The sequence below is a fragment of the Amblyomma mixtum genome, chromosome 5 (genome assembly GCF_055824585.1).
Source record: "Amblyomma mixtum isolate Tamu chromosome 5, ASM5582458v1, whole genome shotgun sequence".
Taxonomy (NCBI): domain Eukaryota; kingdom Metazoa; phylum Arthropoda; class Arachnida; order Ixodida; family Ixodidae; genus Amblyomma; species Amblyomma mixtum.
Genome location: NC_143016.1, coordinates 138,408,434 through 138,424,264, shown reverse-complemented (window position 1 = coordinate 138,424,264; position 15,831 = coordinate 138,408,434). Strand labels below are relative to the sequence as shown.

General features: G+C 50.6%; 1 protein-coding gene across 1 annotated transcript; it reads right to left on the bottom strand.

Moving 5' to 3' along the window:
• Positions 1–5,970: 5,970 nt before the first annotated feature.
• Positions 5,971–10,302, bottom strand: LOC149343887 (uncharacterized). Its single transcript, XM_089547094.1, has 2 exons — positions 9,697–10,302; positions 5,971–8,394 (listed from the first exon to the last, which is right to left on the bottom strand). The coding sequence occupies exons 1-2, from the start codon at positions 10,300–10,302 to the stop codon at positions 5,971–5,973; spliced, it is 3,030 nt and encodes a 1,009-aa protein (XP_089403220.1).
• Between the last annotated feature and the right edge of the window lie 5,529 nt (positions 10,303–15,831).

Below are 15,831 nucleotides of genomic sequence, written 5' to 3'. Positions count from 1 at the left end.
TTTTTTGCGCTTCAATAGCTCCTTAACAATGTGCTTTTTTCTTCTGCAGGCATTAAAACTTTTAGTCGGCGAAGTACCGCTTACTAATCTTGTAAATCAATTGCGACGTAATTTGCCTACAGTTTTCTCTTTTTCACACTGGTACTGGTTGCTATATTTTGATTTTTGTCCGTTTGCTCGATCTTGCAATGCCGTGCAGTGCAAAGACACTTGTATCAGTAAATATATTATTAAATACTGTCGGATCAGACTAGGCATGTGCTTGTGGCTGTAGGGTTCTGCGGGAATATATTTTTTTATTCCATTATTTCAAATTGATTCACTGGTTGATAAGCAATAAACCACCATGACTGATCAAATATGTCATCCATTACCATCGCCAAGCATTCGGGCACGGGCATACAAAATAACGCTCATAAAGTGTGGCTCTAAATTGTACATGGAGCACGAGTACCTTCGGGGAATAATGTAAAGAAGGCTTAGTATTGAAGCTTATCGGCCCAAAACTGAAGCAATTCAGTGAAGCATATTAGTGAAATTTTATCTATTCATTTGGTCATAGTGTCATTACGTGGAGGGAATAGAAATTGTTCGATCAAACACTAATAATTCCCAAAACATCAATGAGTGAAACATTATAAGGACAAACATTTCGAGTTAGAGAATTGCAACCGGTTATTCAAGTACTGTTACACAGGCGGTAATGTCAGAGAACACAGAAATATACATAAAGCTACAATACGGCCCACACGGAACCACAGGTTAGCGCAGATTAAAATATGGGTGAAGACTTGTTTGAAACGCTGTCGAACAGGTATTATGTACAACTTGAGTGGATAGCCTATTCCAGAGCTTTATCACGCAAGAAGATAGAGTGAAAGATGACAGTGCGCGCGATGGATGTATTTTCATATCATGATTCAACCAGGCGCCAAGTTTAGCAGGAGGATGCAGGTACCTTTTGTTACTAATGCTTGAATATCCATTCATTAAGTGGTAATAAAATTTCGATCTTTGATTTTTCTCCTCGTTTCTTAGCAGCTCAAGGTAACAGGACTTCAACATTTTGATGACCGAATCGGTCCTCTTATACTTGCCACAGATAAAAGAAGCAGCAAGTTTTTCTGTTGCGCCTTCTCATGTTTAGCTTGTAGCTTCTTTCGTTGAGGATTCCAAACAACTGTAGTGCTGTTTCACAATTCGCATCATTATTACTCACGTACGCATCAGTACACAAAGACACTTAAAGAAGTCAAAGACCACAACGCATTTACTAGGCAAACTTTTACTCAGTTCGGATCATCGATCCTTCGTATCGTGTTCTGCGCGTGCTTTCCTCGCAATCTGAAAGACCTTGGTTCGATTCCCTATATCTCCACTACACTTATTTGGAAGTTCTCGTGTTACAACGCCGACACCGGTTTTTCTGCGACATGCGCTACTTAAGGCTGTCATGATAAAATCTATCCTAAGCTCACTTTTCTGCTCTTAAGTCGCCAATCCACCAGCAATTTTTTACTTACTATACAGCCGCCCATACAGTCACGTTACCTTCTTTATATTTGAACCGTGTTGCTCCACTAATGTTTACCTTGCAGGAAGCAACATCTTGATGGGTACGGCTGCACTTTAAAATATGTTTGATTGTCTTTTAGCCCCGCCGCGGTGGCTCAGTGGTTACGGCACTCGGCTGCTGACCCGATAGACGCGGGTTCAATCCCGGCCGCGGCGGTTGAATTTCGATGAAGGCGAAATTCTAGAGGCCCGTATACTGTGCGATCTCAGTGCACGTTAAAGAACCCCAGGTGGTCGAAATTTCCGGAGCCCTTCACTACGGCGTCCCTCATAGCCTGAGTTGCTTTGGGACGTTAAACCCCAATAAACCAAACCTATTGTCTTTTAAAGCACACAGCACACTGTAGATGGATCGTAATTCGAGGCACACTTCATATGTTGGAGCTCAAGCGCATAGTTCTCACTTCATAAAAGAGGTCTCCGCCTCTTTAATTATTAGAATCGAATTCCTGTAACATTTCTCAAGTGCAGATCCTTAGAAAACCAGTGTCGAAACCTTTCCAGTCCCATTTACCCAGCTAATACCTTTTACTCCTTCACCCAGCGCTTACTCTTTGTATGTTCTCGTTCTGGTTTCATGCGCACTTGATGGTTGGTTTGCAAATCTTTTTCAACCACTATAAGGCAAAGCTGCTTGTTTACAAATATTTATAAACCTTTTCTCCCGTCGACCTACGCCCAACTTCCGCAGCATTTCTTCGTGCAATATACCACTGTTTTTAGAGCGCAGCTCTTTGGCGTCCGGTCCTGGGTTTCGCGTCGTCGTCGGCGTCGGCGTCGTCGTCGGCCTCGTAACCAGCTCCGCCCCCCTTTCATCCCCCCAGCGCTATCGGCGTCAGCGGCATCAGTCAGTCGCTGCTATCTCTTCCCTCCTCCCTTTATCGTGTTGTCCGCTTGCTGCGCGCGCTTCTGCCCCCATCGTTTGCCGCTGGGTGTACACGCCGCCCCCCTCCCCCCTCTTCCTGCGAGTCTCCGGTTGTCAAAGCGCCGGCTCGAACTTCATTCCTTTCTTCGCTCCTCCTCCAATGCAACCCCTGTGCGGTGGCAATCAGAGAGCCAGATCGGTGGCGGCGGATCTGTATATGTGCACCGCCCGAGCCGAAATTGCCGCTGCCGTTCGCCACTGCGAAAAAATTACGAGGAACTTTAGCGGCTAAAGTGCTGAAAGGCGAAAGCCTGAGTGCTGCATTCTGCTACGTGATTGTTCACTGCACATTTTGTTGGTGCATTAATTAACTGCCAATTAATCACGCTTAAGCTTCGCCTTTAGAAGTGGAACGCGACAGCGTGTTGTAGCGCTGCCACGGAGTCCAAGGAACGCCACCACCCGTTCGGCGCGATGCGTTGCCCTTTGAACGCAACGCTTTTTGAAGAAAGGAAATGGGGCTGTAATTCTCTGTCATCTCTGAGCCGCACCGTACAGGAAGAGAGGAAGTGTGAGTGAAAGAAGAAAGAGGGGCCGTAATGAAGAAAATGAAAATTGTATTTGAGGAAAGGAAATTACGCATTAACTGTCTCACATATCTGAGTAGACACTAGTCGAAAATTGTATTTGAGGAAAGGAAGTTGCGCAGCAACTGTCTCACATATTTCGGTGGACGCCCGTCAAAATTCGCGCGCGGTGACGTCACGACAATTCGGAACAATCTGAAACGCGGACAATTACGCCTTGCTCGTCGGTAAATTGGTTTCTGAGGAAAGGAAATCTGTCTCTCATATCTCAGTTGACACCTAAACCTCACCGTAACGGGAAGGGAGGAAGATGGGAGTGAACGAAGACACCGTATTCACTAGACGCACCTTTGTTCATTCCAAACCATCGTGCTGGCATGGCGGAGTGGAAACGTGCTCGACTCGCACTCCGGAGACCGGGGTTCGGTTCCCAAGCTCGGCAAATTTCTTACTTGGTTTTATTTATTTATCTGGTCGGACTAGAAAGGTTAATTACACGAATTAGTTAAGTAAGCAATTAACTAAACTCAAAGTTACTTGGAGCATCACTATACGACCCCTTTAATTGGTTGCATGGTTAGTAGCCAAAGTACAATTGGCCCCGATTGAAATTCGCGCACTGTGACGTGACGACCGTTTCGACCAACTGAAAAGCGTGAAACAGCTTATTTGCTGCGCTCAAATTTCGCATTAGGAAGTAACGTAATCGTCGGTAATTTTTTTTGTAGCTTTCAAGCAATGCCTTCCCGGCAGGGGCATCTGCTCCATGCAGATGCTGGTGAGCTGCCACACAACGAGTTCTTGAGCATCCGCAGTGACATCTCTGCAGGTGGATGATGGTGGGCAGTGCGCGACCATGCAGCCGAAAACTCGCGCTTAGCCGTGTGTGGCTGGAGGTTGAGCAGATGCCGAAGAGGCACCCTACCACTTTGGCCCCAGCTTCCTTCGACTGACTTCCGGCCTGACCCGACCGGGGGAAATCGGCAGAGTCGCCTTTTCCTATCCTCCCTACCTCCATCAGTAAAGTTTCGCTCTTTCTTCTACCAAAAAGGGAATAGGTTCTTTTTCTCTTCTTTCTTCTGCACCAGGGGTGCCCCGTCGGAGACGGCTTGTACTTGAAGGCTGAAGGTCTATAGGAGATGATACTTGCAAACAACCGAGAACTTGCAGGGGATATAACTTGAAGCTTTATATACAATAGTTTACATATATATACAAGTTGAGCAGTGAGCGCCACAACAACATGGAACTGGCTAACATTTAGGGGAGGCCCCTACTCGGCATAGCCGAAGATGCGTTACATCTATCTCCGTAGCCCAGAACCCCTTTTCCGGGCTCCGGGACCCAGTTTTAAAGACACATGGGCCCGACCCACATTCATCAGCATCCAATCGTGTCAAACTCTTAACACGATTGGTTATTGGCCGTATGGCCCGCCCTCCAACTTCCTTAAGGCACATAACTCTCTCCCAAATGTACATATTGTAACAAGGGCATCTTTTTCACTTAAAACATAGTACATTCCGAGGATTCACACACATACGGATTGGCCCCCTGGGTTACGTGCCCCGCCCCACACTTCCACCGTATTAAACAAACTCTCTCCCCTATGGAAAGAACAGCAAAATACTTACAAACCACATAGCAAAACACTCCCACTATATCAGAGCAACTCTCTCCCCTAAGGAGGAAGAAGCAATACACACAAAACAACATAGCAAGACACTCCCACGTCTGTCTCCCCAGTACCCGTCACCTTGACGCTTCCCGGCCCTAGGGCAATTGTCGGCCCCAACCCAGCTGCGACTGTCGCAAACAACACCCGAGAGCGCAGATCCACTTTCCGATAAGAGTCGGATCACAATGAACTGCTGACCCTACCAGTTGTCCTCCTGGGTCCGGGCGGCGACATAAGTCAAGCGGCCGCCACTGTCCCCAGTTAAGCAGGTGGCAGTGCTCGTCCTGTGAGGCGGCGTCTTCTGCGCGCGCCCGTTTCTTGAGCCCGCGTTGTCGAGCCCCGGGGCCATACCGGACGCCAGTCAGCTGCACCGCCACCCACAGCTCCCATTCATCCGGACGCGCCTGACCCCGCTTCGTTCGGCAGTGTTCTCTTCTCAAAAGAAAAGCGGTCGAACCTCCGAACGAAGCGTCCGAAACTTAATTGGGCCGCAAGTGGTGTTTGTGAAGCCGCTGTGAGCTGTCGGCGTAAGATGAAACGGCGGCTTGAGCTTTTTATGCTCTTGGTTCTTTGTGCACTGGCACAAAGCGGCCGCGGCGAGAAACACGCGTCCTTCGCCAAAAGGGGACAATGGGAGGCTTGGGTGAGCCCGCTTTGCGCTCTCCTCGCAGCTCCGCCGCCGGGGGCTCTCCGGGTTCTGCAGCGGCGACACCAAAGGCGACAGAAAGGTGGGCGCTCCTAATGAGACCGCACGCATCCGCATATCTCCCTGGGGCCCGCTCAACGACGAAGCCCCCCTTCCTTAGCCGCGAAGAAAGGAGGGGGGGGGGAATAAACACACATGGCGCATGCTAGCCCTCTACACGCCCCCCTCAAAATTCATCTAAGGGTTGCAGCACGCTTAGATGAATAAAAACCCACAAACAAAAGGGCTAGTGGCTTAACTACAACGCCAGCAGTCCCGCAACTCGGTTACAGCTTGCGCGTTACGCGCTACCCCTGCGGCTGCAGTCGGTCGTTTCCCTCCCGCGTGGCCAACAAACGACGTCGCGTACACACATGGTGCGTGACAAATAGAGACGGCACTCTGCACTTGCTGTCCATGCCAGCGAGGAATTGCCGTTCAAGCCGTGCTTACCAACGCGCGTACAAACCATGAAAGCTACGGCTTCATGGACTGCATGCAGTGTCCTTCACAGCCCGCGGCACAGTGTTCTCATGTCTGAACTGTGCCGCTGGCAGAGTTCGCACTTTTCACCACACGTTCACATCACTGCTGCGGATGACACCAGGGGTTCCTCCCCGTCCTCCGCCACGGCCCGTACGCCGCCGTCCGAATGCCAGCAACAGTTATGTAGCCGAGATAATGCGTCAGCATTGCTGTGCGAGCTCCCTTTGCGGTGCTGCACCACTACATTGTACCTTTGCAGCGCTAGCGCCCAACGTGTTAGCTTAGCCCCGTGTGGAGTGCTGAGCGTTAGAAATGCAAGGGGGTTGTGATCCGATACGACTGTGACCGGTGCGCCGAAAAACCAGATGTCGAACTTATTTAGGCCCCAGATTACGGCAAAGGCCTCCCTCTCAATAGTGGACCATCGGGTTTGCGTCGGAGAGAACTTGTGGCTCGCGAAGGCGATCGGGACCTCCGCACCGTCCTCATCCCGCTGAGAAAGGCAGACCCCGGCGGCGAACGCGGAGGCGTCCGTGTAAAGCCAAAATGGCTTGTCCGGGTCCGGCGTCCCAAGAGCAGTGGCCTCACAAAGCGCAGCCTTGAGGCGTTGGAACGCGCTGTCGGCCTCGCTAGACCACGGAATTTTGTTCGCGACCCTTTTTCCTGTCAGTTCTGTCAACGGCCTCGCCACCTCAGCGTAGTTGCGCACATACTCTCGATAGTAGCCGCACAAACCCAGGACGCTGCGGAGCTCTTTCTTTGACGTCGGCGCTTTCAGCCCCTGGATTGCGGCTAACTTCTCTGGGTCGGGCGCGTGCCTCCCCGAACCGACGATGTGTCCCAGGTATCTTATCGACTCTCGCGCTATCTGACACTTTTCTACCTTTACCTTCAGGTTCACGCGCCTCAGAGTCTCGAAAACCCTGTGTAGGTGCTGCAGGTGTTCCTCCAGGGTCTCACTGAACACCGAAATATCGTCCAGATACGCACACGCGTACTCCGCATGTGGCCGCAGGAGGTCGTCTATCGCCCTTTGGAAGGTTTGAGCGGCGTTCTTTAGCCCGAAGGGCATCACCTTCCAAGCGAACTGCCCCCGGTGGCACACGAATGCTGTAAGGGGTTGAGCGGAGGGGGCCATCGGCACCTGCCAGTACCCCCTTCGGAGGTCTAGGAGTGTGATAAATCTGGCCCTACCTACTCTCATTATTAGTTCTCCCGGTGGTTTCATAGGATAGGCGTCTGCGACCGTTCCCGCATTCAGCGTGCGGAAGTCTACGCATAACCTTATGCTGCCATCCCGTTTTGATACGCAGACGACGGGATGGGCGTGCGGGCTCTCGCAGGGGACAATTAAGCCGAGATTCAGCAGCTCATCTACCTGCTTGCTCACCTCCCCTCTCAAGCTGGTTGGCACCCGGTATGCATGCGACGCTCTAGGCGCAAAACCTTCTGCCAGGATTATGTCGTGCTCTTTTACTTTAGCCACCCCGGGTTTCTCGTCGAACAGGTCTCGGTACCTCTTAAATATGTCCCGAATCGCAGTTCGGTCCCTCTCCTGCATGTGGGCGGTCATTTCCGCGGAGAGTATCTCTGTTCCTGGCTGGGAGCTCTTTGGGCTTGGTGCACAATCAACTTCCCCGGACGCGTCGTGCTCCTCAAACATGACGCTGAGCGCCCTTAACCTACTCTGATATGAGCGGAGTTTTCCGGCATGAACGAGCCTTTTACCCCCTTCAGGCATCTCTACAAAGTAGGAATGGTCGCGGTACTTGCCGGTGACCGTACCTGGCCCCTTCCACCTTGGGAGCATTTTCTCTCCGCGCTGATCGTCAAACACGAGCACCGCTTCCCCCACCTCGAAGCTTTTGATGGAAGCACGCTGATTATATTGGCGGGCATACACGTTCTGCTGCCTTTCACTGATCAGCTCCGCCGCTTCCGCCGCTTGCTGTAAGTGCGCTTGCAGCTGCCTCAAGTACTCTGTGGGGGACGTAGCTAATGTTGGTGGCAAGTTCGTTTCGCCTGTCCAAGAGCGCTTCAAAATAGATAACGGGCCCGTCGGTTGCCGCCCGTAGAGCAACTGGAAAGGGGCCACCCCGGTCGTGTCATTGGGCACCTCTCTGTAGGCCCACAGAAGGAAAGGAACGTACCTGTCCCAATTCCTGCCCTCCTTCTGTATAACATGATACAGCATGTTCTTAAAAGTCCTGTTGAAGCGCTCCACTGGCCCGTTACTTTCCGGGTGGCCCGGGGTTGAGAATCTCGGCGAACAGCCCAATTTTGCCAGAAACTCTTTAGTGAGCTCCGCGGTGAAATTCGTGCCGCAGTCCGACGCGACTACTTCCGGCACGCCGGTTCTGCTGAACACCGTCAGGAGGGCGTCGCAGGCCGCCCTGGCACTGAGGGAGCGTAGACAAACTACCTCAGGCCAGCGAGTGCACAGATCGATGACGCACAGCGCGTACCTGTGAGCTCTCCCTGACGGAGGCTCCAGCGGCCCGATTACATCAATATTCACCTGCTCGAAGGGATAGCGGGGCCTTACTAACGGTTGAATGGGCACGTTGTCCGCCCTGCGTAGGTCTGATCGCGTCTGACAGCTGTGACAACTATCGCAGTGTAGTGTTACGTCTTCCCGCAGCCCCGGCCAGAAAAAGGTATACTTAATCCTAGCCATTGTTTTCCGAAACCCCAAGTGGCCTCCCCAGCTCGACTCGTGCGCAGTCTGAAGGACCTCTGCACGCCGGGACTTGGGCAGTAACAGCTGTATTACCGGCTGCCCCACTATCCTATCCGTGTTGTAGAGAAGCCCATCGACTACCGTCATACCTCCCTTGCCTGTCTGCGCATCTTTCCATGCCTTCTGTAGAGTCTCATCTTGCCTTTGCTCCTCCCTGAACACCTCCGCCATGCTTTTCGCATTCCCTGGCGTTATTGTGGGCTCAGCAATTCCACTCTCCGCAGAGCCTACTCCTTCATCGTGTAGGGAAGTCTGGGCGACTAGCGTACCACTTGTCTCTCCCGCGGCTTGCTCAGTATCACCTGACTGTATGAAGTCCGCGGTTCCCCTTTCATCTGAAGCAATAATCCCTTGGGATTTTCCTTCCACCTCGAGGGACTCCTATGCCTCCTGCGACAGCAGGCAATCGGTTTGCGTGACCAACTTTTCAGTGAGGGCGCATAGCACCGGTACGGCTTCCATTACGTCAGCGAAGACTCCTGTGTCCTTGTGCATAGTCATTGGCAATACCGCCAGCTTGGCTTCCACCTTTTCACCGAATGCGGATATTAAAGTTATTTTCCCGTGAGGCTTCGTCAGCCCAGGTGGTACGACACTCTCCCTCACAACCGTAATTTCCGCGTCTGTGTCAAGGATAGCGTTTATTTCCTTACCCTTGCAACGGAGTGCCACGGCCGTCAGCTCACTACGCCCGCTTCCTTCACACCCCATAGCTACCCGAGCGGACAGGCTATTTGCGTTCTCACTGCGTGCCTTCGGGATGGTCTGGCTTGAACTATGCGGACAGTTCGATCTCAAATGTCCTGTTGAGCCGCACCTGAAGCAGCTGATGGAGCGCGCCTTAGCACTCGGCACCTGAGAATTTAGCGTCAACGGTTTACCCCTTTCCTTGACTGGCGCGATACCTCGTGCGCTGGGACCCTCGAAATTCTTCTGCTCGGACTTTTTGCAGGCGCTATTCTTACCCTCCGCCTCCTCAAACGTTTGAAGGAGCGCGGCCATCTCGGGCGCCTTCACCCACTCCTTCCCTTCTTGAAGGATAATGTACTATAGAGCTTCCTCCGACAGGTGACTCTTTACCTGATCCGCCACCAGCAACGCGGTTAATCCCTCTAGGGTTTTGACTCCTCTCGGCTCAAGATACAAGTGGAGGTAACTCTGGATGCGCGTTACAAACGTCCGCCACCCTTCGTTCGCTCTCTTGTGCGAGCCTCGGAAGCAGCTGAGGTATTCTCCAGCGGAAAGCCTCAGCTCTTCCAGCACCGCCCTTTTGAGCGCGTCATAATCTCTATGCTGAGATGGCGTCAGCCTAGTTGAGAGAAACTGCACCTTTTCCGCTATTAGCGGGAAGATGATCTGCCCCCATCGGTCTCTTGGGACGTCGTACGCCTGGAGCGTGTTCTCCGCGGACTCGAACCACACCGGAACCTCGGCGTCCGCCGGAAATTTTGGGAGGGCTCCTGCGAGTAGCTTCGAGAAGCGCCTCAACTCCCCGTGCGTGTCCCATGCCTCTGGCGAGCCCGAGCTCTCTCCTCCGCCTCTCCGCTGCATAGACTGCAGTTTTGCAAGCTCAATTTGTCGCTCTACGAGCAGTATCTGTTTATCTAACATCTGGTCCCTCGACGCAACCGGCTCCACCGGAACATCACTCGTCCCGGCCCCCTCACCGTACTCCTCGTCACTCATTTCCTGGGGTTTTTGTCTGTCGGGGTTTAAGTGACCGAAGCGTGTTTCCATGCACGCTGGCAGCCTTATTCGGACAGCGGAGTTCGCACCAATGCGAAGAACGAAGAGGACTCACCCCTTTGAAGCGGAGCACTGCTGTCCCTCGTAGCTCGTCGCTGTCCCTCCTGAAGTTGGCCGCCTGCGATCAGCTGTCCCTTGCCGCCCGGTGGTCTCGACTGTCGCCGCTCCACTGGTGCCGACGTCAGTTGACTTCCGATGACCAGGCCTGGCTTCCTCGACGGCTGCCGCTTCTCTCCGCCTGCACCTTGTCCTCCCGAACCGCCGATGTTCGACTTGTTGATGCCTGGACGTCTCCCCTTCTTTGCCTTCCCTTCTTCCTGTGCTTCCTTCTGGTAGCAACAGGATCCTGTCGACTGCGCCAGTAAAGTTTCGCTCTTTCTTGTACCAAAAAGCGAATAGGTTATTTTTCTCTTCTTTCTTCTGCACCAGGGGTGCCCCGTCGGAGACGGCTTGTTATTACTTGAAGGCTGAAGGTCTAGAGGAGATGATACTTGCAAACAACCGAGAACTTGCAGGGGATATAACTTGAAGCTTTATATACAATAGTTTACATATATATACAAGTTGAGCAGTGAGCGCCACAACAACATGGAACTGGCTAACATTTAGGGGAGGCCCCTACTCGGCATAGCCGAAGATGCGTTACATCTATCTCCGTCGCCCAGAACCCCTTTTCCGGACTCCGGGACCCAGTTTTAAAGACACATGGGCCCGACCCACATTCATCAGCATCCAATCGTGTCAAACTCTTAACACGATTGGTTATTGGCCGTATGGCCCGCCCTCCAACTTCCTTAAGGCACATAACACTCTCCCAAATGTACATATTGTAAAAAGGGCATCTTTTTCACTTAAAACATAGTACATTCCGAGGATTCACACACATACGGATTGGCCCCCTGGGTTACGTGCCCCGCCCCACACTTCCACTGTATTAAACAAACTCTCTCCCCTATGGAAAGAACAGCAAAATACTTACAAACCACATAGCAAAACACTCCCACTATATCAGACCAACTCTCTCCCCTAAGGAGGAAGAAGCAATACACACAAAACAACATAGCAAGACACTCCCACGTCTGTCTCCCCAGTACCCGTTACCTTGACGCTTCCCGGCACTAGGGGAATTGTCGGCCCCAACCCAGCTGCGACTGTCGCAAACAACACCCGAGAGCGCAGATCCACTTTCCGATAAGAGTCGGATCACAATGGACTGCTGACCCCACCAGTTGTCCTCCGGGGTCCGGGCGGCGACATAAGTCAAGCGGCCGCCACTGTCCCCAATTAAGCAGGTGGCAGTGCTCGTCCTGTGAGGCGGCGTCTTCTGCGCGCGCCCGTTTCTTGAGCCCGCGTTGTCGAGCCCCGGGGCCATACCGGACGCCAGTCAGCTGCACCGCCACCCACAGCTCCCATTCATCCGGACGCGCCTGGCCCCGCTTCGTTCGGCAGTGTTCTCTTCTCAAAAGAAAAGCGGTCGAACCTCCGAACGAAGCGTCCGAAACTTAATTGGGCCGCAAGTGGTGTTTGTGAAGCCGCGGTGAGCTGTCGGCGTAAGATGAAACGGCGGCTTGACCTTTTTATGCTATTGGTTCTTTGTGCACTGGCACAAAGCGGCCGCGGCGAGAAACACGCGTCCTTCCCAAAAAGGAAACAATGGAAGGCTTGGGTGAGCCCGCTTTGCGCTCTCCTCGCAGCTCCGCCGCCGGGGGCTCTCCGGGTTCTGCAGCGGCGACACCAAAGGCGACAGAAAGGTGGGCGCTCCTAATGAAACCGCACGCATCCACATATCTCCCTGGGGCCCGCTCAACGACGAAGCCCCCCTTCCTTAGCCGCGAAGAAAGGAGGGGGGGGGGAGGGGGGAATAAACACACATGGCGCATGCTAGCCCTCTACACCATCTTTCACTTTTCTATTTACACCTTGCAAATCTCCTGTCTCCGCCTCTCTTCTCGGTTTTTTTCACTTTTCGTAGGAGACTAGGGTTAACCTTGTGTGGCCAGCTACACTGATTTGCGTCAAATGTGGTTATAGATGAGGTGTGCAGCTGGTGTGGGCAGGACTCTCTTGGAAGTTCCTGTCCCGCCCCCTAGTTGGGCCCCGTGTTCTGTGGCTGCCACAGTGATTGAAAAAAATAATTTTTCTTTTGTGCTCCCCTCCTTTCCAAACATGATCGGTCCCTAAAAAGAGGGAAGAATAATGCAGCAGAATTTTTTTACGAAAAAGAAAGCAACATTCACAAAGTTTCATGCGATCCATAGAAAATTCGAAGTAAAACAAGACAGAATAATATCTCTTTTTGTTGTGTCGAAGGGCTTAACAGATGCCTTGGGCCATCGCTACTAGGTTTCAAAAATGGCCACCTGCGACTTACTGTTAGAAATGCACGACAACATCCAGTGCTCAAAAATCTCAAAAATTGTGTCTATAGGGGACTCCGCTGTCTCCATGACTCCCCACCGGTCACGTAACACAGTACGAGGTGTAATCTCTGAAATTAATTTTACCTATCCAAGAGAAGCAGAACTGTTTCAAGGGCTCACCGACTAGAATGTAATTGACGTTCACAGGATCAAAACAGCAAGGATAACAAAGAAATAGATACTAAACATATGGTCCGCAAGTTTACCACCACCACCTTGCCTGAGACCACAGAAGTCGGTTACGTATGGTAAATGTAAAGCACTACATGACTGACCCCCGAAGATGTTTCTGTTATTAAAGGTTTGACCACGGCTCGCACAGTTGCCGTGGCCGTTAAACTTGCGCGAAATGCGCTTCAAAGGATCACCATTCTGAGGAATGTGACGCAGCCATATGCTGGGCTGAGAAGGAAACCACGCTGTGTACTCCAGGGCGCGTCCGTTCTGGAAGAAGAAAAAAGAAATAATCTCCATAAAGGAAAAAGAAAATATTTCGATTAAGGAAGCGAGAAGAGGATTTGGAAATACGAACACATTCTCCTTCCTAGCAAAATACAACTGAAGTGTGCAGCAGGGGAGGTGCACCACGCAGCATTCCTGCACCTTTCCAGGCCACTTTAACCGAGCCTATGGCAAGGCCGTCCACGCCCCAGGCAGGGACCACGAAGGCTGCACTGCCACCTCCAAAGCAGGGAGCGCCGGTCCATGGGTCGATATCTCGCACGGCTTCCCCCCGTTGAGGGAGGCCTGAAAACAACACACCCGAGGCTTCCTCGCGGTCTTCCAGCACCTCCTGCGAGGCGACTGATCTTACTCCCAGCCCACCGCTTTACAGCGGCGGAAAAGCTCTCTTGAGCGAAAAGAGACAGAGCCCTGATAACGGGCCCAGAACAAAAGTAAACTGCTTTTTATTGCCGCCCCAAAACATGACCATGAAGTTTTTAGTTCAGTGAAACTGTAGAGGACTCCCCAGGAAATGTAGCTACATAACACATATTTTAAGGTCAATGTAGCCCGTAGCTTTATGTCTTCAGGAAGACAATCTTTTTGCACAACACGTGAATCTTCTGAAACATTATAAAACATTCAGACGTGATCGCAAGCAGGCAAACAGACTTTCGGGAGGTGTTGAGATTGTCATCCAAAGTGGCGTCCCTGCTTAAGAATTCAAAGTCGAAGCAAAACTTGAGGCGGTTGTGGTCAGCATCGTCAGCTACTAAACACTAACAATATATTCCGTATATTTTTCTCCACATTTAACATTATCATTCCGTGATCTACAAGAACTTATCAATGAACTTCCAGCGCCATATCTGGTAGATGGGGATTTTAACGCTCACTCCTGTTTTTTGGGGGGAGCGTCCGCTGTGACTATAGGGGTAAAATGATCGAAGATCTTATTATCACAGATAATGTATGTCTTTTAAATACAGAAAATGCCCCATACTTTTCCCTAATCTGTGAGAATATGAGCTGTTTAGACGTTTCCTTTAGTTCACCTTCTGTTTTAGCGATTTTACATGGGATGTTTTAGACAACCCGTATGGGAGTGATCACCTACCAGCTTTTATCAGCCTATCAGCCTCACCTAAAGACATCCCAACTAAACCACGACGATTGAAATTCCATTTAGCTGACTGGGAATTGTTCAGAGAAAAACCCATTTTAGAAAGGATTTTCTGACACACACTTTGCAGAGATGAACTAAGTGAAATTCTCGCGAAATCTATGGTCGATGCTGCACGTCTAGCTATTCCCCGTCCACAGGATGGCCGCGCCAGAACCACAAGGTACGGTGGAACCCAAGAAAGTAGGGAAGCGAAAAAACAGTAAAATAATCACTGGTGTGTTTTTCGTAAGTATCCAAGGCACGAAAATCTTCTAACCTTTAAAAAGCGAAATGTAAAGCCCGGTTTATACGTCGGAGTGCCGAACAAGATTCCAGGCAAAGATGTGTCGTGCATATACAGCGTGGTAACATTAAAAAAATGTTGGAGCAGGTTAGAAAAATAAATAGCTGCTACTCCCCATTCACACTTCCTCTTCTGACAGACCCTGGTATACAAACGATTTTTAAAGAACAACCAGAAATTTCCAGTAAACATTTTTCTACATCTTCTAGTTATTCACACCACAGGCAGTAATTCTTAAAATACAAAAACACAATCGAAAAACAAAGGCTTCCTACGCCAGGCAGCACAAACGAGCCCCAACAGATATTCGGTTATACTTCCAAAAAATTCACATAGGTAAACAAACTGCACCAGTCCCTGATGAAATTCATTATGAAATGCGGTCCCATCTATCTGAACGGTCTGTAGAAGTTCAGCTAAAATTTTTAACAAAATATGGGTACTAACAAAAATACAAGCGGCTTGCAAAAAGTGCCGTTCTTCTTCTAATCCTAAAACCAGGAAAGTCACCAACCTTCCCGTGAAGTTACGAGCTTATAACGCTTACAAGCTCTCATACCAAATCTTTCGAAAGTGTTCGCAATATTAGGTTAATGTTTATTGTTGAATCTCGTGAGCTTCTTGATATCCACCAGCGTGGGTTTAGAAACCATGCTCCAAAGTTGACGACCTCGTCCGCCTGGAAAACCCAGTTCGAGAGGCGTCTGCACAGGGACAACACTGCCTTGCTGTCTTTTGCGATATGGAAAGGCATATGATCCAACATGCAGGTTCGGGATTCTTCCTCACCTGGCAGAGCTTGGCATCCGAGCGAGGGTGCTAAAATGTTCCAGCGACTTTGCGTCCGACCATTCATTCCAAGTTCTTCTCGGTGCTACCCTCTCGAAGAATATCGCTCAGGAGAATGGTGTGCTTCTGGATGCATTTTACGTACTACATTGTTCATAGTAAAAATGAAGTCGTTAGTCAACATAATTCCACAGTCCATTCTATACTCAGTCAACGTCGATGATCTTCAAATTGCATGAACATCCGGATAATCAACTTGTGAGAAACAAATTCTACTCAAAATAAGCAAATTAGCAATTGGGAAAGACAGAAATGGTTCTAGGTTTTCCCCACAACAAGCAGTTGCT